Source organism: Mesitornis unicolor, unplaced genomic scaffold, assembly GCF_000695765.1.
Source record: "Mesitornis unicolor isolate BGI_N332 unplaced genomic scaffold, ASM69576v1 scaffold14681, whole genome shotgun sequence".
Lineage (NCBI taxonomy): Eukaryota > Metazoa > Chordata > Aves > Mesitornithiformes > Mesitornithidae > Mesitornis > Mesitornis unicolor.
The window spans coordinates 55,735-83,706 of NW_010163267.1; the positions used below are offsets into that span (position 1 = coordinate 55,735).

The following is a 27,972-nucleotide window of genomic DNA, read 5'->3' on the forward strand; positions in this document are numbered from 1 at the left end:
GGAAAGGTGAGGCACTGGCAGCCAGAATGCAGGGATTATTGAAAAATAATGGCTACAAAAATGGCTGTGGGCAAGAACAAAGGAATTGTGTAAAAACCGCTGGGTAAATAGCTGAAGGCAGGAGTATGTAATGACACCCAGTGTAAAGGGGACAGTAATTTTCTCCTTGTGTGAAGTGGTTTCAGATAATATTCTTCTTACCTGGTGGCACTGTACATAATTTTGATTCTGTCTGACATCAAATGGGCAATAACCAGAAACACTAGATATTTCTGCAGTAAAATGTCAAAACAATAAGGAAGATGCTTGAAGTTTTTAACCCAAGGCCATTAGAAAGAAACACTAGATAACAATAGGCTTTCTTTCCTGGTTGAGGATATTATCAAATTGTTGGTTACAAAAAGAGCCCTTTGAAGTGATCTGGGAGCAGAGTCTGAAACGGGAATTAATGATGGCAATGAAAGGAGGCAGCTTTTAAGTATGTTATGAATATTAGTTAAACTTTTATGAATCATACTGTACTTTGGATCGACTTTTTCATCCACAGAACAAAATGTAGTCAAATTTTATTCGTGTAAGTCCTTCTGGTATAAGCTGTCACATGAGTCAGGAATAGGAATTGTTATAATAACTGAGATAAATTGATACTTGAATCTAGGAGACAGATAAAAGGACAAAGGAGATAGATCGACCGATCGATAGATGGATAGATAGATGATAGATAGATAGATAAATGATAGATAGAAAAATAGATAGATAGATAGATAGATAGATAATTTCCAGTGTTTGGGATTAATAGTTTCTCAGGATTTGATTCGTGGGATGAGAAACAAAGAAGGAGAGAGCTCTGTAGAGGAAGATCGATTCCTCCATGTAGCTTTGTGTAGTTATTGTGAAATATATTTTAGTTTTTGTTTTGTAATGTATTTCAATTTGTGTGTAATAAATAATAAAGGACTGCTGTCAATAGTGACAAGTAGCCGTAAGTCACAGCTGTAATGAGTGTATTAAACTTCCACAATTATGTGGTGCTGCTTTTAAATATGTGCTATATCTTTCCTCCAGGAAATATAAAATTGGCAACTAGAGACTTGAGCAAAGGGGCAGGGGGAGATACTCCCTGCTGCTCCTCTCTTTATAATTAACCTTGTTTCAGTTTGTTTATTCATATGGCACTAGGTAGAACTGTGGTACCTGTCAAAACAAGTCAATCAAATGATATCAGTCAAAGCATTTTATATTACCCAAGTTCCCTTCCTCCCTCCAAGTGGAATTTGATAAATCAGGCCAGATTGGACTTCACTGCTCCAGGTTTGATAATTTCATTGGTATGTTCATCAATACAATATCCTTTCAGAGGAAAAAAAGATACTATATAAATATTGACTCTGTAAGTTTAAGTAATTTAAACAATAAAACAACACTGAGCTATATTTTTTCGTAAGGGAGTGTTGTAGAAGTGGCTGGTCTGTAGAATCACAGGAGCTACCTCAGTTTGGGTTCCTCACTGCCTTGTCTGGTTGCTCACAGAAGCATGGTCAATGTGTGATGCCCCACAGCACAGCCAGGCTTGCAGTGCCAGGGAGGGTCCTCAGACAGGCAAGTTGTTGCCTGGGGACTTTTGGGTTGTATTTTCTTGTTTTGCTGCCTGAAACATTTTCATAAAATCTGAGTTCATGCAGTGGTCTGGAACAAATCAGTTGGTAACACACCAGTAGAAAATGATGGTGGCAAAATGCAATGGGATATCATACAGGAAAGGAGGGTGATATTTGTTCATGAAATCCCAAATAAGTTACCCATATATGGCCATTCTCTCATATATTTTGTTCACTCTTCATTTCATACAAATCCTCAGAAGCCCCATGATGCATGTGCTGAGGTGGCCTGGCTCAATCCTCACACAAAGGACATGGTACATCAAATCCTTTCCACATGTCTTGGCATTTTCTTGTTTGAAACCTATGGACTAGTTTTTTGAACTAGTTTTATACCCTCTAGGAGTCCACTGTTATGGGGTGGTCCTTTACTTTGAATATTTCTTTCTTCTGTTTCTGAGTCTTTGACAAGGCAAATGATTATTGCTTATTGCCTGTTTCTCTTCATTTAAGAAACACACGTGGGTTATTTTTGTTATGATCTGCTTTCCTATTGTGCTTGCAGGCAAGAGAACGGCATATGTCACATGCTGTAACGTTGCTGCCAGCATCCCACTGTTATGGTATAGGGTCTTCTGCTGACCAGACACCTGTGCTGTGGTACTCACAGAGTCCAGACGTTCTGTCCAGGCTTGACAGAAGTGACTCATTTTTAGTTTTATTCCTGCAAATGTTCTGTGTTGTTAATACATATAATTTCTTTAATGTTGGTCTTTCTTCTAGGCTTACATGCCTATTTCCATTCATATTTCTTGTGTTTCTAGCCTAACATTTCTATTATGAGCATTTTGTGGCTTCACTAAGTTACTCTGCATTCAACAGGTCACTTTGTCAGTGTTAAATCCAAGAATCCAGCAATTAGGAATTGTTTGTACACAGAGATGTGGTGAATGGAATTAAATCCAGTTGGCAGTGGGTCACAAGCGATGTTCCCCAGGGCTCAGTTTCGGGGCCAGTCCAGTTTAACATCTTTATCAATTATGTGGATGAGGGGATTGAGTGCTCCCTCAGCAAGTTTGCAGGTGACACTAAGTTGGGCAGGAGTGTTGATCTGCCTGAGGGTAGGAAGGCTCTGCAGAGGGACCTGGATAGGCTGAATCAATGGGCTGAGGCCAATTGGATGAGCTTCAATAAGGCCAAGTGCTGGGTCCTGCCCTTGGGTCACAACAACCCCGTGGTCGCTACAGGTGTGGGAAGGAGTGGCTGGAGAGCACCTGGAGGAGAAGGACCTGGGGATGTTGGTTGGCAGTGACTGAACATGAACCAGAAGAGTGCCCAGGTGGCCAAGAAGGCCAACACCATCCTGGCTTGTACCAGCACTGGTGTGGACAGCAGGAGCAGGGCAGGGATCCTTCCCCTGTGCTGGGCACTGGTGAGGCCGCCCCTCGAATCTTGTGTTCAGTTTTGGGCCTCTCACTCCCAGAAGGACACTGAGGGGCTGGAGCATGGCCAGAGAAGGGCAACAGAGCTGGGGAGGGGTCTGAGCACACGAATGATAGAGAATGGCTGAGGGACCTGGGGTTGTTTAGTCTGGAGAAGAGGAGGCTAAGGGGAGACCTTGTTGCTCTCTACAACTACCTGAAAGAAGGTTTTAGAGAGGTGGGTGTGGGTCGCTTCTCCCAAGTAAGAATAGCAATAGGATAAGAGGAAATGGCCTCAGGTTGCGCCAGGAGAGGGTTAGGTTGGATATTAGGAAAAAAGTATTTTCTGAAAGAGTGGTCAAGTGTTGAGGCAGGCTGCCCAGGGAAGCTATAGAGTCACCACCCTTGGAGAAGCTAAAAAAGTGCAGATGTGGCACTTCAGGACATGGTTTAGTGGGCATGGTGGTGTTTGATTGATGGTTGGACTTGATGATCTTAAAGATCTTTTCTGAGCTTAACAATTCTAAGATTATATGAAATTGGACTCTCTGTCCATGCTGACATGTGGCTGTGAAGGTGATTGGACATGAGCAAAATAGGAAGTGAAATGAAGGACATTCCTCAAAGTGACTTGCAGTCTTCTGTGTTCTGATGACAAAACCCTCCTAACTAAAGGAATCAATAACAAAAAGATTCATTAAATATGCTATTTTTTTTGTTGGGTTTTTTTTAAGTCAATGGAGCAATGAAGAGAATCGAGTTTAGAAAACATATTTCGCTCCCTGTGTTCCCAAATGTTTGAATGATTCTGTTTTTAAAATAGAGTAAGAATCTGGTATGAGAGTAACCTGATATAGCTAGTGACAAGAGAGACCCACACCCTGGAGGCATCTCAAGGTCTTAAAACGAAACAGAAATCTTTGGTCTAAATGGAGGTTAGACTTTAGCTCAGGTTGTGAATTTTGATAATACTGATCCTTCCACCCACCTCTTCCCACATCCAGCCCCCAGCCTTTCAGATCCCAAGAATGTGATTCATCTCCTCTCTTTCAGATGTCTGTGTGAGATGAAATGAATCATGCTTTAAAAGCCTTTAATTAATTTTAATTGATCATGCAGGTAGCATAAATGATTAGCATAGTTGCCTGATGTCACTTGGCCGTATGAATCCTACCGAAAAATTTGATTGTAGCATAGTTTATTGGTGCCCTAGCAATTAGCAAAAGTCATTGAAGTGAAATTAAATGGGTCGTTGCTCCATTCTTCCCAAGAAGAAATCTTTTAGAGCAGGCAGGTATGGTTGGGCAATGAAACTAGATTATCATCAGTAGGAAACCTATGGAAACTCTCCCTCAGCTGTCTCTCTCACCCACTCCCTCTTTTCTCCCCTCTTTTCTGCCCTCTGTCTTGTTCTGCTCTTTTGCACCTTTTTATACTCAGGACTGGTTGTTTGGATCCCAAAGACAGACCCTGCTTGCAGACACAATTCACCCCCATGCATTATAGTGCAGCTTCATTTTCTGAGACTAAAGAAGCAGAAAAAGATGCTCCTTTCATCATCATAAACTTCACTTTTGTAATGGGGGTAGCCCATTCTGGTTCCCTGATTTTGCAGTTTCATACACCGATTGGGATATAACCATGCAAACAAACAGCAAGCACCAGCATCTCAGTCAGCACAGCAGAAAATAGAATATATTATATATACATTATATTGCATTGGGAACCCCTTTGCACAAGCAGATGGCTATATAGCCCTACCTTGCCCTTTACAAGCATACAGTGTTAATAAAGGGAGGATCAATACCGTAACCTAATCAAATGGGTTTTGGGTCAGAAATGATGATTTTGAGAATTTTGTCACAAGTAAACATTATTCAATCGTTGTTCCTTGTCCACAACTAATGTTTTAAGGAAATTTTCCATTCTTGATGTTTTCTTAGAAGATATCTTTGCTTCTTTGTTATTAATCCCCGGGTAATGAGCAAATTCTTCAATTCTGAAGAATTCATAATCTTTTTATCCTTGTCCTGGCAGTAGTGCATACATAGTAACAGTGATCACCACCTTTAGCTGGAAATTAAATAAAGCTCTATTTTAATTATCTCGTACTTCTGAATTAACTTCATCTGGATTGTTAATAATAATTTTAATTAATTAAGTACTTTTTCAATCTGAGATATAAATTCAGAGGTTTCATAATTTACTGTTTTGGCGTTATCCGTTAAGCAGACCATTATGTTATCTAACTTTGCATATTTATTAAGCTAAATAATGATCAAGTGAAAATAATGTGAGCAAAAAGTACTTCATTCATGCAGGAAAACTTATCTCTGTTCTCATAAAGCTGCTAAAAAAGCCCATGAGTATTAACTATAACTTCCCTTCAGTTTTATTGCCCTAGCAGTAAGACTGGTAATTTGCTATGAAATACCAAATTCCAGGTATCTCATTTTTTACCATGCATTTTACTGCTCAGGTCAAAGCTGTTACTAACCTGTTTGTTTTACGAACAACTCAACAGCATAGATTTCATAGATAAAAGTAGTGATTATTCTCTAAATATGTATAACTGCATTTTCTGTGCAGCTAAACCAGAAATACTTAGTTGAAGCAATAATCTAAGCAGATTATTGTTAGTTACAGTTTATTTGTTCAGCTGGAGGTTCCCATTAGCTAGATGATCTATGAAAAATTAGCTGTATGAAGTAGATTTTTATGGAAATTAAGCACAGTAGTTTCTGTCATTTCTCTGACTGAGGGATAAAAATGTTATTATAAATGAAAGCAATGATTTTTCTGTTTATGCAGTGTGTCAGAGGATAGGAAAAGTAGGAAAACATTAAAACTGTCCTTTTTTTCCTTCCCCCAACGTGTTTATTTTGCCTTCCTTTCCCTGAATCATACTGGCATCTATTACTGACATTGTTCCAAAGTTTGGCTCTTTGAGTGTTTGTTTAGGAATTTCACAGATCACTGAGCAGAAGTTGTATATGCACAAAGGACTGTTGCTCTTTTTGTGTATCCATAGCCAAAGATAGTTGTGTCTTAGAAAAAATATGCAAAGCAGATTTAAATCCAAATATCTACACCATTTCTCTTTCCTTTTATAAATCCTTCACTGTGGTACTACAGAAACTTGCAAAAGCTGCAGTACACCTCTCCAACTATTTTTCAAATTGTGAACAGGCAGAATACCTTTAATTTTGTTTTTATAGACTCTGATGCATTTTATACCAATATTCAACGAAATAAACCCTAAGCTTCACAGTTTTATAACTATTCATGGCAAGTTGTGCCGTGAATTCTTAGCATAGGCTGCACTGGCCCCTGATGAGTGCGAGCCATGGGTTTAGAATCATCACTGGTTCAATACTTTTTGTGTCTATCTGCCTATGATTGTACATTTCTCTTATGTTATTTGTATTTCTGTAAAATATACTGTAATTGTACAGTAAATTGAATAAATGCTACTCTTGCACTCCTTTTTAGTGCTATATATTGTGTTGCTGATGTTTTGCTTTCCATATCTTCTCCAGGTCTGGGTTTCAGTATTGCAGGAGGGGTGGGAAACCAACACATCCCTGGGGACAACAGCATTTATGTCACCAAGATTATTGATGGAGGAGCTGCACAGAAAGATGGGAGGTTGCAGGTTGGAGATAGACTTCTTATGGTAAGTATGATCAATTTAAATCACATTTTATTCAGCTAAGAATTGTTTCATACAGAGACTTTCATTCACCATACATTTTACTAGAGGTAACCATTACAACTTCTATAATAACTATGAGTTATATTTCCATTATCTTCATTTTCCCATTGTGTGTATTTCTGAGACTGCAGTTTAAAAAGCATTAGAAGATTTTGCAAAAAGAAGGCAATGGGTTGTATTGCTTTGACAATCCTTCAACTAGAAAATAAACATATTATGCATATTAGTGACAAGTGAAAATGCGCCATAAAACTTTAAAGGAAGGTTGTAGACAACTGTTCGTTATGACAGCGCCGATCATTTTAAGAAAATTGAAAGATATGAAAACATGCCACTAAACTCTCATGTGTAGCCCCTTTTAGTGGACTACTACCTACATTTCAGTACATGTAGGAGTTCTCTATGTATATGTTCCATATAGATGCTCAAAAAAAATATGTTTTCCATCTTTTTCCTTGAGGAAAAATACTCTTCTGATGGCTTTCACTTCAGCAAATTTTTCCTGATATCTTCAGTGCTAATACATCATTCCCTGTAGACACTCCTTTCCCACTCACAGAGTTTGTTTAGTTCTTTTTTAATGGGGAAATCCTGACCTTGGTGAATCAGCAGAAGTTAATCTGTCACGTTGTATTCGTATCAATGCATTTGCATAGATTTCAGCAAGTAGAGAAATATTTTTTTAATAAGTGCCATTAAAAAGTACTGCAGTAAGTCTTTTTTTTAATGTGATATCTAAGCAGTAAAAAGTTGCCATGACCTTTTTTTGCTGCCTGCAAAACTGTGTCTAATTGAAGTTTTCTTTATTTGGCTCGGGACACTGTGTTCCAGTCGCATGGGAAGATGACCGTTCATTTTATACAGAGTATTGAACAGAACAGGAAGGGCACTTGGCTGCTGGGTTGGTGACTGGCTTTTCTTAATTAACCCAAGTGGGTAGATAAAACAGCTTAAGGATCAAATGGTGTTATCAAAATCAAAGCAAAGTGAAACTAGAACTTACAAGTTCTTTGACTTTCCTTCTCTGCAAGTTCTCAGCACAGCAGAATTCGAGTCACTGTTGTATAATGAAATTTTGGCTCATTTTCCTATAGAAATGTATAATGATATTTGCCAAAGTTGCAGCTTATTTTGTTATTTTGCACCTTGTAGCAAATCTGCTTGTGTTCAACAGTTATTTTTTTCATGATGACAATTTCTCACAGTTTTTTTGTCATCTGTAAATTTTTCTTACCTTACTCTTAACTTCTTCCAAATTGCTTGAAGTAATAAATAATAAATATTAAAAAAAAAGAAAAATATGCAAACCCCCTGCATTCACCATCTCCAGTGTAATTTCATCAAGATTAATTGGACTAGAAAAAGAATTGTTTTATGTGCCACTACATATGAATTAATTCTTTTCGGATTTTTATAAGATTTGTCTGTTAAGTGGGCTGGAACATCTCCCCTATGAGGACAGGCTGAGAGAGTTGGGGCTGTTCAGCCTGGAGAAGAGAAGGCTCCAGGGAGACCTTAGAGCAACCTTCCAGGACCTGAAGGGGCCTACAGGAAAACTGGGGAGGAACTTTTTACAGCGACATGTAATGGCAGAAAAAGGAGTAATGGTTTTAAATTGAAAGAGAGTAGACTTGGATTAGATATTGGGAAGAAATTCTTTAATATGGAGTAGTGAGTCACTGGCCCAGGTTGCCCAGAGAAGCTGTGGGTGCCCCTTCCCTGACAGTGTTCAAGGCCAGGTTGGATGGGGCTTGGAGCAGCCTGGGCTGGTTTTGGGTGTCCCTGCCCATAGAAGATTGGGCTGGGGGAGCTTTAAGGTCCCTTCCAACCCAAACCATTCTGTGATTCTGTGATCTCTTCTCAGTCTTGAACCTGTGATTCATTGCAGTCAGGTATGGATGTTTCTTCACTGTGACAAGTTTATACTCCTGAATCTGACCTCTGAAAATGAACCTAAGTCATTCTTAGTGTGTTTGATGTCTCATCTTTACACTGCTTTCCTTTCAGTGTGGACCAGTTCTTTTCTTAATGTCATCTCCTTTTATCACTGCATTTAAAATAAGCAAAAAACCCACAACATAATATTGCTCTCCACTGGTCATGTACTTCCAGACCAGACTTTTCCATGTTGGATAAGAAAATCCAAGTCAGCTGCCTGTCTGTATACCTTAAGAACTAAAGTGGAGACAAGTTTACAAGATCAAATTCTATTTCTGATATTCATACAGATTACAGTCATGTTTTCTGGTTCGCTCCAACAACACACTCTGATTTCTTTATAACTTGTTTGCCTGTAATACTTTTTTTCTTCTACTTTGTGAAGTATCTGTCACTCCATGGCCTTTACTTCATGTTCCTCAGTGAAAAGTGAGTGAAAGAATTCATTGCTTTCTTTTGGCAGTACATCAACACAATATTACCCTTGTCATTTATATGGTCCTACTTCTGCTTCTTTATTGATTATATACTTGAACACTTTCTCTTTTTTTTTTCTTCTCAGTAGTGAATCCTTTCTTGATCTTTATTTTTTTTCCATCATTTCTCTATAAAATTTACCAGGTTTTGTCATCATACCAAAATGATCAGCAGCTGCTGGGGGGGCTTGTTTCACTTTTGTATCTGTTCTGATAAGTTTCTGTGAAGCACTTTCAGCTCCCAAAGAACATGCAAACCAAGTACATTAACATTTAAGATGTAATAAAATACATGCTGCAAAATCAGAATTAATATTGAAGTGTAAAAGAAGTAGGTGCAATATGAGCGTTTTGCAGTTTGATGACACTATTGTTATTCAGTACAGATTGCTAATAATGTGTTAAGTGTTTGAAAGGTGCATTATATGAACACTGAACATTGTGATTGTTGTGAAATCCACTAGCACGTCTGTGCTTTCTGTGGCACTGAACCTGCACTTTAAGTTTATTATCCTGAACCCTTCCATAGGAAAATGCTTCATCATAGGATAATCCTTAGGTGCCCAGTAGGAAAATTACTGGAGGCAGCACAAGAGAGCTCAAGCCAAAAACAGAACTCAGTGGTTTTATCTAGGTATGTCTGAAAGAAACAGACCAGAGTTCTGCTCTGAAGACACAGAGCTAGGAGGAAAATGCTCCCTTACTGTATTCTGGCTGTAGCGCCTGCAATAATGTCTACTACTGCTGGTGGTAGTGCCTGCGGTGAGAATACGACTGCACTGGGTGTCTCAGCTAGGTGGCTTCTCCCTTGGAAGGGAGCAAATGGAAATCACATACAGAGCACCACAGGCTAATGCAATAATAATCTACAGGGTCAGACCAGGTTGCTCAAGAATTTTTCCAATTAAATCTCAAAAACCTCCAAGGACAGAGCTTGCACAGCCTCTCTGGGAAACCTGTCCCACTGCTTGACATCTCATGAGGAAATTGCTTTTTGTTATAATCTGTTTGACCCTCTCTTGTTTCAACATATGCCAGTTGTCTCTCTTCCTGTTACCACACCTTGGTCTGAAAAGCTTAGCTCAGGCTTGATGACCTTCTTGTAAGCCCTGAGGGCTGCTGTTAGTTGTCCCCAGAGGTGTCCCTTCTCCAGGCTGAACAAGCCCAGCTCCCCGCACTGCTCCTCACCAGTGCTCCAACCCCAGTCATCTGTGGTGGGTGGCCCTGGCTGGACACCAGGTGCCCACCAAGATGCTCTTCCAGTCCCCTTCCTCAGCTGGACAGGGGATAGAAAAATATAATGGAAGATTCATGGGCCAAGATAAGGACTAGGAGAGATCACTCACCAATTAATGTCGTAGGGAAGACAGACTCCACTCAGACAAATCAATTTAATTTATTGCCAATCAAATCAGAGTGGAGTAATGAGAAATAAAGCAAAATCTTAAAATACCTTACCCCTACCCTTCCCTTCTTACCAGATTCAACTTCATCCCTGATTTCTCTACCTCCTTCCCACAAGCAGCACAGGGGAATGGGGCATGGGGGTTGTGGTCAGTTCATCATACATTGTCTCTGCCACCCCTTCCTCCTCAAGCTCTTCTCCTGCTCCAGTATGGGGTCCCTCCTAGATAAGACAGTCCTCCACAAGATTCTCCAACGTTGGTCCTTTCCAAGTGCTGCAGTTCTCCATGAACTGCTCCAGCATTGGGCCTTTCCACAGGGTGCAGTCCGTCAGTATCAGACTACTCCAGTGTGGGTCCCCCACAGGGTCACGAGTCATTGAATCACAGAATCACAGAATGGTTTGGGTTGGAAGGGACCTTAAAGCTCCTCCAGTCCAACCCCTGCCATGGGCAGGGACACCCAAAACCAGCCCAGGCTGCTCCAAGCCCCGTCCAACCTGGCCTTGAACACTGCCAGGGAGGGGGCATCCACAGCTTCCCTGGGCAACCTGGGCCAGTCCAAAGATCCTGCCAGGAGCCTGCTCCAGTGCAGGCTTTCCACAGGGTCACAGCTTTCTTTGGGCACATTCACCTGCTCCAGCATGGTGTCCTCCATGGGCTGTAGCTGGATCTCTGCTCCACCATTAACCTTCGTGGGCTGCAGGGGAACATCCTGCCTCACCACAGACTTCACCATGGGCTGCAGGAGAATCTCTGCTCCAGCGCCTGGAGCATCTCTTCTCCCTCCTACTTCACTGACATTGGTGTCTTCAGAGTTGCTGCCCTCACATATCCTCAATCCTCTCTTCTGGCAGCTATTGCACAGCAGTTTTTTTCCCCTTCTTAAATATGTTATTGCAGAGGTGCTACCACCATTGCTGATGGGCTTGACCTTGGCCAGCGGTGCATCTGTCTTGGAGCTGGCTGGCATTGACTCTATCAGACACAGAGGAAGCTTCTAGCAGCTCCTCACAGAAGCCACTCCTGTAGCTCTTCTGCTACCAAAAGCTTGCCACACACAAACCAAATACATCATCCCAATAGCACTCTGCTGAACTTGCTCCACATTCTTCATCTTTTGTGTAGTGAGGGGACCAATACTGAACACAGTATCTAGCTGCAGTCTAAGGAGTGTTGATTATTGGGGAATAATCCTTCCCTGGATCTCCCGTTTCAGCTCCTGCTCATACAGCCCAGGGTGCAGTTGACCTCTTTGCTGCCAGGACACACGACTGGCTCACATCCAGCTTGCTGTCCAACGGGAGCCCCAAGCACTTTTCCACAGAGCTGCTGCCAGATTTTCAGTGCCCAGCTTGAGCTGTTGAAGGGGATTTATCAGTGCCAGGGGTAGGACTTACTGTTTCTCGCTGTTGAACATCATAAATTCCTGTTGGCCCCTTCCTCCACCCTATCCAGGATGGCAGCGCTGCCCTCCAGTATTTGGCAGTGCCATCTGCAAACTGGAGAGGGCATGCCTTGCCTCTTCCAGTTCATTGATAATGATGATCAAGAAGAGTCAAGAAATGCTTTAAGAAGTAATTACCACTCAGCAATGACTTTATTTTTATCTGCAACTATCATCTCACTTTGGAAAAGTTTAGCTCCAGAATAGATAAATGAGAAATCGGGATAAAACTGTGGTTTTATTGCATGAAACAACACTAATAGCTAGAAGCAAGGTATTCTTCAGGGAAAACTCTGAAAACATTAGGCTTTAAAAGAAAATTTATGCAAATATTTATCTTAGTATTCTATTAGCTTTTAAAAACCCTGTCCTTTGCTCAAAAGACCCTCCAAAAACGTTCAATGTTTGGGCTATATCCATTAGCCTGTTGCTTCTTGTCAGAGTCAACAGGCTTTTGTGGGACTGCTGATGCTTATAGGAAAAGTGATGTTACTCACATACCAAGAGATTTAATCTGATTCTGTTTTCTTGCCCAAAACAGAAGATACAGGAACTTCCTTTCCAGAAATTCAGACTTGCCCTCTACATAATTCTGTGCTAAAAAAAAATATATCATCATTTGGCGGTTTACCAGGACCATGATGGAGTTGTGATTGCACCATTGTTGATATTTTCCTTACGGAAGCTCCTATCAGTATGTTTTTCTTTCAGATTTTATGTGGATGCAAGATCATGTTCGTTTTAAAGTAATCAGAGCATATAATTTAAGATGCATCTAGTTTAGTATTTGATTCCAAGTGGTTTTGGCTGTCTTGTGGGATGATCTTTGAGGAAGCAAAAATCAATTTTTTAAATGAAACTGCAGAAAATGCATTCACATGGCAGTGCATGTCCAAAAAGGTATTCAGTCTGCAGAACCAGACAAGATGTAATCCAAACTAACCCCCTTAAAACATTTGTAGTATGGATGTCACCTCATCTAGACCCTCTTGCTGTGGTTTTCTCCTTGTGCAGGCATTACCCAGTTAGAAGAAATGGAAGAAAACAGCATGGACAGGTAGCATCTGATCTGTGGGTTGTAGTGGCTGACTGTCAAAAAGGAAACACACTGGAAAATATATACTCTGAGGTGAAGAGTGAACCAGTACTGAACCAGCTCAGGGGGTTCAGTGGCTGCATCCTGACGCCGCACTGGGCTCTGAACCAGATTTACACTGTCGTTAACTCCAGTCTTGTAATGTTTTATCTAGCATTGAAACATAGGTTTTCTATGATAAATCTTTGGATTTATTTTGGAAATCTTCCTTTACTGTGAGGGTGGTGAGGCCCTGGCCCAGGCTGCCCAGAGAAGCTGTGGATGCCCCCTCCCTGGCAGTGTCCAAGGCCAGGTTGGACAGGGCTTTGAGCAGCCTGGGCTGGTGGGAGGGGGCCCTGCCCATGAGGGTTGGACTGGGGGAGCTTTAAGGTCCCTTCCAACCCAAACCATGCTGGGATTCTATGATTCTATGATTGTACCTCAGCAATAAGCTCCCTAATTTATTCTTTCTAATAACACTCTAATTGAGTTGTTCCTTCACAGTTGTATCATCATCTTGCCACATCATTAGCCTTAAAAACATTTTTTTTATTACCAAAATCAGTGTCAACTGGGATTGAAAATTGATGGGCCAATATAGTACTGTGCCACTTGCACTGCGTATGCACTACACTGCTTGAAGCTGTTTTTGTCTGTGAATTTTTCTGCAAAAAACAGATCTGGTTTAGGACACTTAGCCCATAACTATTCAAAGGCTAAGCAAGGTAATTTCAGGGGAATTAACTGACTGTGTCATGTGAAGGCAGACAGTTTTTTCTATTCATAGTCCTGCACTTGTGCAACTGACTCAGGAGTCTATGGGATTATAAATTCTTCGTCCATCTAAACAGATTTACATCCTTAGGACAAATGGTTGATTTTCAGCACAGAAAAACCTTCCACCTCTCACAGGCTTTTATATCATGGTGAGTTTTAATAAAGGCCATTGGCTTTCTAGATTTACAGCTGGCACATCACAGGTGTTCACTGGCAAATGTTCACTCAGGGTTCACTCAGGAAAATCCACTTTCTGAATGAAAAGCAGAGCATTACACAAAAGCAAACATTACCAGTCGCAAGGTAAAGAGCACCTCTTTGTCTCATTCATTGAGTGAATCAAATCTCTCTTGCCCTAAATCAATAGAGGAACCCAATGAATTCCTTTAAAGAAAAGAAAATTAAATAAGACAAGTCTTATTCCTCCAGAGCTTTCATTCTGTTATCAGCTTATGCTGTAGTGAATGGAGCTATTCTTTAGAGCACTTGTACAGCCATTTGGGGGATTCTGCTTTTCAGTGCCTTTGTTTTCCAATATGAATCTAGGAAAACTTCCAAATAAGATAATTCTTGCTTAGGTTTACACTTCATTGCCTTGATTATGCTATTTAGGAAGAAACATGCCAGTCTTTTTATATCTCTTTGGCAACATTTCTTATTTATTTCCCCCATCACTCAAATAGCTTCTTTGATTGGACTTACATCTTTAATTTCCTTCTCTATTGCTATGTTATTTCTTGCTTTTATTCTTTTTCTGTAATAACAGTATCTTTGTATCATATGCTTTCTCTTTAAAGAAACAGCTTTCCTAATTTCTTTTTTACTTTGCCTATCTAAATTTTCTGCATATGGAACTTTTCCCATCAGAAAAGCCCTACTTGCTCCATGCCTGTTTTCCTTTGGACTCCTCTCCTTTGGCTCCCGTAACAGCGTTTTGTGGCTCAAGCACCAGACTTTTGTAGCTAAACTGACCGCTCAGAGAAATTCCTTGTTTAGCATTGATTTCCTATTTTGTGTGCATCTCCCACTCCTCATCTTCTTTACTTCTAACTCAACTCTTTTTTTTCCAACCACCTGCTCTGCTAAGGTCATCTCAACAGCAGGAAGTGAAGCTTTCATATCATGCATTGACTGCCACAACCACTGAAAAAGCCAGATTTAGTACTTGCAATTCTGTTAAAATTGACATCTTTTATGGAAACAAGAATAAATTCAAGAAATAGTCTCTCTTGAAGATTTGGAGAGTTTCTTCTCTTTATATAGATCTTACCGTAAAAAACCAACATCTTATTTCCTAACAATCACCATCTTTAGAGATGTTTTGAAGAACATTATCCAAAGATACCCAGATTACATATTACAGTCATCTTGCAACAATATCTAGGGAGCTGAATAATATAATTCTTCAATGTATCCAGGTTGTTATTTTTGTATCTCAGAATACATACAGATGTCTTTATTTGTAATCATCATTTTATGATCAAAAAGTAGAAAAGATACTGATACATGCATATGTTAGTATTAATGGGAAGTGTAGGTCCAAAGCAAGGGCTGCCTTCTGAAGGAAACTGGGAAATGCACAGTATATTTTGTATACTAGAATTCTAAATTGATGTTGGCAATGACTAAGGAAAGGGATTTAATCTCCTTCTCAAAAATATCATATTTAAAATAGACCTTATGGCACCACTGAGAATCTTTGTCTTAATGGATGAATCAACATCTTTATTTATTAATTTGCGAGTTTTCTGTTTGTTTGCTCTTAAAGTACATTGACCCTGTCTTTATTTCCTTGTTTACTGAGAACTGAGCAGTCCAGGCCAAAGTTAGTAAGTAGCAAACTTCCTTTCTAGGAGTGCTCTCTCTAGAGATAAAAAACCTCTAATTTTCCATATATTTGAGATGAGTTTGAACAGCAATTTTGTTATATGTTGCTGGAATACTTTTTATAGCAGAACTCTGTTTACTTTGAAGGGTCCTTTGCTCTGCACAAATTTCCTTCCAGCATCTTTTCTCTGGCATTATCCTTCGTGTCTTGATTGAACTCATGCGTTACCTTCTTTCCAGTTTTACCAAGTTCCAGCTATACATATTTCAGTTTTCCACAATTTTCTGCACACTTAAGCTTACATATATGCTAGAAATGAGGAAAAAAAATATCAGTGTATATAAACGTTGCAATGATCTCTAGAATCTTATAGCATATAAAGATAAACATAATGAATTACTAAGAATATTTCTTTACGGCAGCGGTATAGTGGGAGTTTATTATGTGAGGTTTTCTTTACTTCAAAAAGCTTGCAGTTAGTATGAAACACAACAGGATAGATACAATGTACAGACAGCGTGGGCAGAAGAGAAGGTAAAGGATTACTGTGCAGTCATATTTCCAGAAGTGTGAATCTTCAGTATTTGGCAGTTTTGAAATATGAAAACAAAGGCTTCATTTCAGTCACTTTTTGTTATCAGCCTAGTAATTTAAAAGACATTTAGTTACTAAAAATGAATATGTACGTTACTGCTGCTCATAACAAAAAAACCCAGCAAAATTCGTAGAAGGTAGGGATCAGATTTTAATTTAAATAGAAGACCTGTCAATATACAGAATACAGTGTCAGCAACTCTCTTCTGAGTGTTAGCTTGTGTCATTGCTCTTCATGTCAAATTGTCATAACATGCCTGTCATGACATCTTTCAACTAACCTTAAAACCAAGTCTGAGCATTATACAAGGAACGAAGTTTAAATAGGATCCTTACATTTAGCAGTGCTGTCCAGTAGTAATCGTTCTCTCTCTTGGTGTTGATGAAATTGGCTGGGTATGAAGAGTCCTTCAATTGTTCATGATATCTGGATGTCTTTTCAGTTACCAAACCCTTTTACTGCTGTACTATGTTATGCTATATTCGAGGAGCTTCTCTTTCTTCCATCTTGTATAAGCTTTGCAAGGAAGCCTTGCAATAACTGTAGAAGTTGGAGGGTGGCACTTTAAATCACAATAAAATGTTTCACATATGACATTCACGATTAAATGCAGGTCACTGGAACAGGCTCCCCAGGGAAGTGGTCACGGCACCAAGCCTGTCAGAGTTCAAGGAGCATCTGAACAATGTTCTCAGTCATATGGTTTAGTTCTAGGTAGTCCTGCAAGGAGCAGAGTTTGACTTGATGGTCCTTATGGGTCTCTTCCAACTCAATATATACTGTGATTGTGTGATTTCCATTGGTTTACACTACATATGTCTACACCTTCCTTTCCTTCTTTCCTCTATCCTATAATTTCTCTGTTAAGGATGTATGCTTTTTGGGACAGGGACCATTCACTATTCTGTTTATAGGAGGACAACCTATTATTGATATTCTATAGTTATAGTCGATTTTTTTGTGTATAAATTTTGTATACCTCTACAATAAACCATTTCTGATACTTTTCTTTTGGTTTTCTTTTTCTGAGAGTAGAACATAAATACTCAAGGCTTATTGCCACCATTTCCTTCCCTATTTAATCTGTAGGCCTCTCCTTGCTCTTGTTAAGTTTTGTCTTTTGTGATAAAGCACAGATCTAGTACTATATTCTCTATATTCTCTTACTTTTCAATGTCTCTCTCTTGTGCTTCCAGAAAACTGACAAACTTTCACAGTGAAAAATGCCATTTTCCCCATCTAGCACTGCCCTTTCTTAATTAATATAATCATAGAATTGTCATGGTTGGAAAAGACCTTTAAGATCATCAAGTCCAACCGTTATCTAACTCTACCATACCCACTTCTAATCTCTGTCCCCCGAGCACCATATCTGGACGGCATTTAAATACATCCAAGGATGGTGATTCCACTGCTTCTCTGGGCAGCCTGTGCCAGGCTTTGATAACGTTCTCAGTGTAGAAGTTTTTCCTAATGTCTAACCTAAACCTCCCCTGGCATAATTTGACTCCATTTCCTCTTATCCTATTGGTTGTAACTTGTGAGAAGAGACCCACTCCCACCTTGCTACACGCTCCTTTCAGGTAGTTGTAGAGAGTGGTAAGCCTCCTTTTCTTTAGACTAAACAACCCTGAGTCTCTCAGCTGCTCCTCGTAAGACTGATTGTCAAGACTCTTCACCAGCTTCATTGCCCTTCTTTGGACCCTCTCCAGCATCTCGATGTCAGTCTCATACTGCAGCACCCAAAATTTAACACAGTATTCGAGGTGCGGCCTCACCAGTGCTGAATACAGTGGGACAATCACTTCTCTGGTTCTACTGGCTATACTATTTCTGATGCAGGCCAGGTTGCCATTGGAACCTGGACACAGTGATTGCTCGTATTCAGTCAGCTGTCCTTTTCTGCCTGGAAGTCCCTGGTCCTTTTCTGCCAGGCTGTTCTCCAGCCATTCCTCCCCACACTTGTAGCGTCCATGGGGTTGTTGTGATCCAAGCGCAGGACCTGGCACTTGGCCTTGTTGAACCTCATACAACTGGCCTTGGCCCATGGATCCATTCTGTCCAGGTCCTTCTTGAGAGCCTTTCTGTCCTTTAGCAGATCAGCACTCTCATCTACCTTGGTGTCGTCTGCCAACTTAGTGAGGGAGCACTCAATCCCCTCATCCACATCACTGATAAAGATGTCAAACAGGAATGGCCCCAAAACTGAGCCCTAGGGAACACCACTCGTGACTGGCCACCAGGTGGGTTTAACTCCATTCACCACCACTCTCTGGGCCTGGCCATCCAGCCACTGTTTGATCCAGCAGAGCATATGCCTGTCCACGCCTTGGCCAAGCAGTTTGTTCATGAGAATGCTGTGCAAAACAGTATCAAAAGCTTTACTGAAGTCCAGGTAAACAACATCCACAGCCAAGATTGCTGCCCCTCTTAGGCAGCCCTTTATTATGTATGCCACTCCATACCTCTTATTATTTCAATAGTCAATGTCATATCAGGAATGGGAGGATTTGGGGGTCTTAAGTATTTCTGAGGTCCCAGCCATGCATGCTGAGATGAACTTGGACAGTTCATCTTGATAGGTCAAATAACATAGGCAGTTTCTGTAAATTGTGTGGGCGTTAAGTTTTGAAATTATTAATATTAAAAATTACTGTATTGTTATTAAATATTACTTTTATGTTAATGATTATACTGGTAGCAGAATATCACAAAGGATTTTTCTACTGAGAAGACCAAGTGCCATCTCGACCCATTATGATTATACTACCAACACTGCTACATCAGTCTTTGAATATGCATGTATTAAGAGAACTGTATTTTCTACCATACTCTAATACTGCTTCTGTAATCCTCAGTGCTCTTTTTCTACAGCATTTTTCCCAATACTGTGATAACTGCAAGACAGTGTCATTTTTTGGTGTCTATTTCTGCATTCCAATCCACCTGTCTGATTTCTCCTTTAAGGTAAATAATTACAGTTTAGAAGAAGTTACCCATGAAGAGGCAGTAGCGATACTGAAGAACACATCCGATGTAGTGTATCTGAAAGTCGGAAAGCCCACCACCATTTACATGACCGATCCTTATGGCCCACCAGATATTACTCACTGTAAGTGATTTTTGCAGCTCATTCTGTAGGAAATAAGTTTGTCAGATGATTGTGGCTTTTTTCATAGCTTGTCCGAAGTACCCCATTGAAGTTTATGAAACAGCTTGAAAGGCTACAAAAATGAGATGTTTATTGCCACTTAAGCATGCTATACGTATCAAGTATTCCAAATAATATACCTCTACTGAAGTATTTTTGCAGCAAAAGTAGCAATGCAGCTGATGTGCTTCTGTGCTGATTCCAATTAGCCACTGTCCAGGGGATCAGACTGAACTGTAACTCTTGTGACAATTACAGTGATAAGTATTTGCAGATGTATTTTGAAATATGATTAGATTTGTAGAGTGGAGTCCTCTGTCTACTGAAAAGTTGGAATAAGCAGCAAACCATCTTGTATAAACTTATTGAAAAGCCTGAGAAAAATATATACGATATCTGAATAAAATATTTACTTGGAAGGTAAAAAAATCACTGCTTTAGTAACTAATATTTACCTATTTTCTGTGTATATGCAATTTCTAAATTATTGTTCCTGTCTGTCCATTAATTTTGTATATGTTAATCTGCTGTTTTTTTCTCTGAGAACCAAGGCCTCATTTGTCCTTGCATTCAATGTACACTCTGTTGTAGGAAAAGTTTTTGAAGCAATAAAGTAAAGCTCAATGCAGGTTCTCACAGGAGGGGAAGACAGTTTTATTTTAAAACAAACTGATTTCAGTCAGGCTGTCATTTGCATGCACCCAAAATCATGTAGGCTCATGTCCAGCATTCAGGTGGAATGGCGTGCATCCAGGTGCATCAGCAGGACTCCCTGAGACGACCAAGTACAAGAGTGGGTGGCTGTGGAGTGCCTATCATACATACACCTTCTTCTTAGGCTGAAAACCTCCTCACTGATGAGCTCTTTGTACCCTTAAGGAAATGACAGCAATTAGGATCTTCTGTCTCTCCCATCAGTCCCACCTATGCAGGTCTTCAGGATTTCCTCACTTCCCTTTTGTCTCTTTATCTGAGTGTCCTAGGCTCCAGTCAAGTCTTTATCTCCTGCCATCACCTCCTATCGGTTTGAGTCTTTGTTTTAGTTTGGGTGTAGGCTCTCCTGACAAGTTACATGTAGTTAAGTTGAGTATTGGTGACCTATTGATGAATCTAGGTGCTATCAATACTTTCTTATACCCCTCCTGCCAGTCCTCCTGGCGCCCATACCCAGGCATTTCCATTCCCTTTTCATTCACAGCGATCTTGACATTTCAGTTGCAGCTCTCTATGCCACTGGTGCCTGTTCATCTAAACAGTTCATTCTCAAAACTCCCTTTCTTTATTTAATTTTCATTAAAACTGTCTGCCTTGAGTTCAACTACCAGCAGGGACCAGCTGCACCAACTGGATGGCAGTTTAATTTTTCACAAGAGCATCAGCAACTGACCCATACCCATCTTGATCTCCTACTTGATCCTAGAGGCACTAAAAGCCAACCAGGGGCAGGGAAAGACACATTTTCCCAGTAACCACTAGAGATTTAAATTTTTCTGCACTTCTGCATAGTGTTGCTACTGTGGATTGACTAAATTGAGGGAAAACTTTGGACAGGCTGAGAGTTGGGTGGGGAAAAATTTAATTAAATTAAACCAGATCAAGTATAGGGTCTTGCATCTGGGGAAAAACAACCCCATGCACCCGTACAGGTTGGGGTCTGACCTGTTGGGGAGTAGCACAGCAGAAAGGGACCTGAGGGTGCTGCTGGATAGTAGGATGACCATGAGCCAGCAATTTGCCCTTGTGGCCAAGAAGGCCAGTGCCATCCTGGGGTGTATCAGAAGGGTTGGTTGTAGGTCAGAGAGATTCTCCTTCCCTGCAATATTGTGTCCAGTTCTGGGCCCTCAGTTCAAGAAGGACAGGAACTGCTTGAAAGAGTCCAGCGCAGAGCCACAAAGATGATGGAGGGAGTGGAGCATCTCCTGCTGAGAAGCGGCTGAGGGAGCTGGGACTCTTTAGCTTGGAGCAGAGGAGACTGAGGGGTGACCTCATTCATGCTTATCAATTTGTAAAGGGCGAGTGTCAGGAGGAAGGAGCCAGGCTCTTCTCTCTGATGTCCAATGACAGGACAAGGGGCAATGGGAGCAAGCTGGAGCATAGGAGGTTCCATGTGAACATGAGGAAAAGCTTCTATACTGTGAGGGTGACAGAGCCCTGGCCCAGGCTGCCCAGAGAGGTTGTGGAGTTTCCTTCTGTGGAGACATTCAAAACCCACCTGGACGCGTTCCTGTGTGACCTGGTCTGGGTGATCCTGCTCTGGCAGGGGTTGGACTGGATGAGCTTTCGAGGTCCCTTCCAACTCCTGACATTCTGTGATTCTGTGTGTGAAAAGCTGAATATCCATAATCCTCCTTGTTCAGAATGCTACATACAAGTAGAAGGAAAGGTTTTGTAACATGCACATCAGGTGGTTCACTCAGCTGTGCTGAGGATACCTATTTACTTAGCAAATGCTACAACAGATGGCAATCATGATGTTCAGTAGCAGTCTGGTCTGGATCTTAGCAAACCCCAAGAAGTGAAAATGCTAAATGTCCCTATCCAATCTCCTGCTTTATAACACTTTCCCAAATCATAATTTGAGAGTTCTAAAACAGTGTGGTTTATTATGTCAGATTATAGATCAGCAGCGTATGAGAAGACAGAACTATTTCCAGAGGGAGAGTAAAGGTTGAAAAGATTTGCAGTAGCCCATCCTCGGCTGTTGGTGCATACAAATTCATTTATCCTCAGGGAACCGTTCGTCATACCTACACGTTCAGAGTATTTCAGTGCGGGTAATGGCCTTTCCCTGTAGAGATATTTTGCTTGAAACATTCTGTGTCTCAGCATCTGAAAAAAAGACTGAAACTAATGCTAGAAAGTTTAGCTGCCTTCTTCTCATGAGAAAATTAATCATGGCTCATTGCAGAAGCACGTATCATTATTTTTCCTATTTATCATCTCCTTTCTAATTACATTAACTAGAGATTTGTATACAAGTATTATTACATCTCTCAGTCATAAATATCCCCTGCAACTGCAGAATAGCAATAAGCAATCAAACAACAAAGCCCACAGAGCCAATACAGAATCAGACAGCACAGTCCTGTAATTTTCATTATTAATCATTAATATGTAAGAGATTTCAATCCACTTTATTCTTTAAATGTGCAGATTTACTGTGATCTAAATACCATCTGTGTTGGTACTGAAATTTCAATTATATTGTGAATTTTGGCACCATGTTGGCACAGCTTCAGATCTTCACCATACTTAACTCTTGCCATACATAAAATCTCTGCTCTTACCCTGCATTGAGCTCTTAATATATTACTCCTGATGCTGTGTCTTGGAGCCAAAGAGGAGTGTGCTTTAAATCTCATTCTCTCCTATTTACATTTCCTTCTTCAAGTCAGTCCTAATTGAAGAAAATGTTTCCTGTCTCCCAAACTATCCTTTTGTATTCGGATCCCCTCTAAAGGGTCAATTTCTGCACATAAGCCAGCATTATTATTATTGTTCTTAATAGTAAGTATTGTTATTAATATTTGTATTATTACTTTTTAGGAAAATTCCAATTGTTTATTCTTTCTTGTCACATTTTAAGTTCTCTCAGGCAATGACTGTCCTTTTTGATGTTACTTACGGCAAGGAGAATGGTTTTGGTACTTAACTGAAAAATGGTGCTCTTGTGACATCTAACCAAACATGAAAGTGGCTAACGAGAAATGCTTATTCTTACCATCAGCTTATTCACCACCGATGGAAAACCATATACTCTCTTCTGGAAACAATGGCACTTTAGAGTACAAGGCATCTCTGGCCCCTATCTCACCGGGAAGATACTCCCCCATTCCAAAGCACATGCTTGTGGAGGACGACTACACCAGGTCAGTGGCTTCTCTTTATTTCTTACCTTTCCTGACAGTTGCAAAGGACGTTGGTAAAGCATTCAGTGCACCTCCACTAGAGTACAGCATCTTTTCACCCATGTACAAGGGAAGATGAGTTGAAACTGTTACAGGTGTGAAGATAACGAAGAGAAAGACCACAGGAATGAATGCTGACCTGAGGTCCATGTTCTCCAGGTGCAATCCAGCAGCGTGGCACTGAGCAAAATTTTCTGCTTCCTAACAGATGTATTAGACATGATAGTTCCTTACTGACACAAATAGGACATCTTGGGATGAGTGACTCCTCTGGCTCATACATGTGTGGGTGGAGTGACTGTATGTGCGCTTGTACCTGTCTGTGACTGTACACGCTGAAAGGTCCAACTTCTTTAATTTAGCGAGACTGAAATAGCCTGCAATTGCTCTGTGTTACACACATTGAAAGATAAATGTAACAGAGAGTAAACACTATGAGGAAAGAAAAAAAGAGTAAACTGGCTGCGACTAAATATAGGAGGGAAACTGGAAAAAGTTTCTTAACCATTAAAGCAATCCTAATATCAAAGAGTTTGCTGTTGGAGCACAGAGGTTAAAAAGGAACTGTTTATGCAGTGGCACTTGATGCCTTTCGAAAAGGGGTTCTTTGATGTGATTATCAGCAAAATTACCCTGGAAATTGCTTCTGATCCTGTTTTTTTAATGATCCCAAAAGGACTGAGACTACCATGTGGAAGTATGGTAGCAGAATTTTCTCTATGTAGTTGATTTCCAGGTAGAAAAGGCACATAAGAAAAAGCTGGGAGGGCTCTTTTATATCTGATGTTAGATCCACATGAATGTCACTGGTGAGACAGTGTGTATTTATCTGTCTGTTTGAAGAGCTCTACCATTCACTTAGAAGACATCAGTTGTTAAGTTTGTAAAATGAGCCCTCATTATAATGTCTAGTGCCACAGCAAATGAGAAATTAATCTTTTTTCCGTGCTTCAGTATTTATAAATTCATTGTGTTTGAAGCTGGGAGGAGGCTGTTGCAGTCATCCAACCTGACCTACTGTGTACCTCAAGCCAAAGAGTCTCATCCACTTATGTATTCATCAGCTTCATAACTTGCTAATTTGCATGTCAGGTTTCTTGTTGCGTACAATTACAATCTCAAGCTGCTAAACTTGTTGGATCAGACAGATTCAGAGTAACTACATCATGATACAGTGTTTAAATAGAGTATAAATGTATGGAAACCACACCTTGCTTCCCTGTCTTGGCCAGAAGAATTTCTCCTTTGTTTTGATTGAGGATGTAAAGCTGACATTGCTTTCCTTCAGTTTATGAGACATTCAATTAGGACGAGTTTTCTCCAAAAGGGTTCAAAGAAATTACATTTTTTAATTCATAGTTAAAACATTGATTTCAATAAATTGTGCATCAAGTCTTTACCTGGGCTAATACTGACCTCATAATTTCTAAAATGCCCACATATAGGAAGAATACCAGTATAGTATCTGGGTTACAGAGGTGAAGGCTTTGTCAATAAGCTTGCAGTCCTGAATTCTCTTTTCCTGTAATGAGATGTCAGCACCGTTATTACTGAGAAAGAGTTGGCAGACTTTAAAAACAGCAAAAAAATGCTACTTTAAAAGTAGATAATAGTTAAGGAGAAGATCAAGTCACAAAAAGGGAAGGAAGCAATACTAAAAAAGGAGAAAAGCTGCCCTGAGAATAAGAAGAGAAGGCAATGACAGTCGTAGTCCATTAGTTTTGTTGGTATCCGGTAGAAAGTGTACCTGCTCAAAGAACTATGCAGGATATATATTCAAATTAATTAGTATGTCTTTTTGATCTTTTTATGTAGAAAGATGTATTCATATCCTGATATTTGTAGTTCGTTTTTACACAAGATAATTTTGCTGGTTTAGCTCCTGACAGTAAAGCCAGCCAAAGTCCAGTTCTTGACTGAGATGTTCACACCAATGTCCATTTTGTGTTATTAGGGGGAAAAAATGAATGCACAGAGAAACCATATATATCCTGTGAAATACTCCTCTCCTGTGTTCTTCTTTGTATCTGGATTCCCAAATTAGTGCGTTGTCTAATGAAAGTCTGATACCTGAAGTCTGCTCTGGCATTGGCAGTACTGACAGGAGAGGCTGACTCTACAAGCGTCACCTTCTGTGGGAGGCGTGTGCCACTGGCAGGAATAAAGGTGTTGAGCAAGAGGAGCAGACTCTGGATGCAACAGAGCAAATCAGATTAAAATCTCATCGTTCTAAACAAGCATTTACTTTGACCTATTGAAAGGGAGGAGACTATTATGAGCATAATTATATTAGGGATAATATCTTATATGCTACACTGATACCCAAGGTACAAAAGCACAAAGATAAAATGAATGTAGTCATAAGAAAAATGGCATTTCTTGCCATTGCATTTCCTCACTGGACATATATCATACAGCACTACCTAAGAAACACCCAAATAAGAGCCAGAGACCAGATTTCTCCTTTGACTGCAATGACTAAGAAGCTCTGGCCTTCAAAACCAAACAATTTAACCCTTGAATGATGCTGGGACTTTATTTTTTAATGTCCATGTAGCTAATTACTGCCTATCAATTCAAGTGGGACTATTGAAAATGCCACACTTAATTTTCACAGTGATTTTCACAGTTATGAACTGAGATTAGTGAATGCACTTTTTCTGTGCAATGCCATAGGGTTTGCTGATGAGTCTGCCATGGAAATAAGAAGATATTTGGAAAGTCTTTGTTGCTGACCAGTTCAGAAAGATTTAAAATCTTTTGGGAAGTTGATAATCACAGCGATAATTTTAGTGAAACCTGTAGATCCCTTGATTGCAGCATTTATAATTAGGTTTCCTCGCGTACTTTTTTATAATTAGGATGATTGCCAACTACTGCAGTGCTTTCCATTAAAACTACCTGGTTCTTGCTATAGTCGGTTTTCAAAGCTATTTTATATGGTGTTCACATAAGAAAATTTATTACCCGTGCAGTCATAATATGGCAACACTTCTGGCAGATCTTCATTTATGCCAGCTAAAAATGTTGAAAACAGTAACTTCTCCACTGTAAAAGGCTTTTGCAATGTCATGATTTGAGTGAGGCTGATGACAAGCTTTCTTTTAACTTACTTCCTAGAATGAGTCTGTTGGTAAAGTTTAAATGGTAGAGCAGCCAACTTAACTTGTCCACTTTCTCTTGCTTCTCTGTATTGCTTTTCTCTTTTTTTATTCCAGTTCTAATTTTTTTTACCTAAATACTTGTATTTTGCCCAACAAAAATAAGTACATCCGTTGAAAAAATCTTGCCTTTTCTGTTCTGATATTGAATTTGCATCTGAAAAAAAATTGATACAACTTCTAATTGATAAATCTATGGGGAAAAAAATAACATAATCCAAGCACAGAGGGTAGAAAAGTAACAAATCACCTCCAACCAAAAGGTCTAATGAAGCTGGGAATTGTCTTTAAATTACTGAACTTTTTTTTACATTCAATCTTTAACAAAATGACAAAAAAACGTATAATATTAGTCCAAATTGCTGTCAGTGATGGACATAATTTACTTTTTGTTTGGATGGATTAATTCCAATATTTTGTTAAAGACTGATAAGAGATGATCCCATTTCTACTTGGACTTATATTCTTCTATGCTTTTGTTAAAGACTCATATGACTGACTTCACATATTTTGTTTGGATGGATTCATTTTAAATTCATTTGAGATGGAAGCTTTGCCTTCCTGTATTTTTATAAAGATTGCCACCTTCTAAAATTTCACTAAAATAGCACAATTTCATGTTAGTAGAATGTGGGATCAGAAGTGGATAAAAGCTAAATGCCAAGTAGCTGTATCAATACAACCATCATCATCATCATCATTCTGTAAGTATTTCTTTTAGTTTCTAGTCAGATTGAAGTGTTGTGCAGGCAATGCAGGAGATTACTTGATTTTGTTGCTGACAATTTCCTAATGCTGCTAGACGGGGGAAACAGGAATAATTCTCCACTTGCCATGAGTTGGTTCAGTTCATGATTCAAAGGAAGTCTGGAAGGACAGCGAGTTATGACTGTAGACCTCAGAAGAGCAGACTTCAGCCTTTTTGGAGAATGGCTAAGCAAGATTTCTTGGGATGCTGCCACAGAAATACAGGGTCCATTAAAGATGCATGATTTCTAAATAAAATTTAGTAAGAACCCTGGAATGAACCATGCTGAAGGTGAGGGATTCAGTAGGCAGCCTTTTTGGCTGGGCAAAGAGCTTTCTGATGACCTAAAATGCAAGATGTAGACAAGTATTACTGGAGTGCTATATGACAAATCTGATTGATTTGAGCTAAGACTTAACGAGAGTCACAAAGGATAACAAAAAGTGATTCTGCAGATGTGCTAGTTTCAAAAATGAAGGTAAAATTTGATTAAGGGAAAAACTGATGAATGGGACAGTGGAAGACAATGCAACCACAGACTATATAGAAAAAGTTGAGGAACTCAACAACATCTTTGATGGGCATTTAATAGACCACAAGGTAATTGGAGTAGTCAGCATAGATTTACCAAAAGCAAATCGTGTGCTTGTCCAACCTGGCTGCCCTTCCTGATGCATGGATAAGGGAAGAGCAGTGGCTACCCTCTACCAACCACTGCCACAGCGCAGGTG

At 39.9% G+C, this 27,972-nt stretch overlaps 1 protein-coding gene across 1 annotated transcript in view; it reads left to right on the top strand.

The window, feature by feature from the left end:
- The window catches only part of LOC104548012 (disks large homolog 2), a gene marked incomplete at both ends in the record, with an annotated part of 122,807 nt that overhangs the window by 45,740 nt on the left and 49,095 nt on the right, over positions 1-27,972 (top strand). The window contains 3 exons of the mRNA XM_010193913.1: positions 6,559-6,695; positions 19,241-19,385; positions 23,152-23,293. Coding sequence (XP_010192215.1) covers positions 6,559-6,695; positions 19,241-19,385; positions 23,152-23,293 — 424 coding nt within the window. The remainder of the gene's footprint in view (positions 1-6,558; positions 6,696-19,240; positions 19,386-23,151; positions 23,294-27,972) is intronic.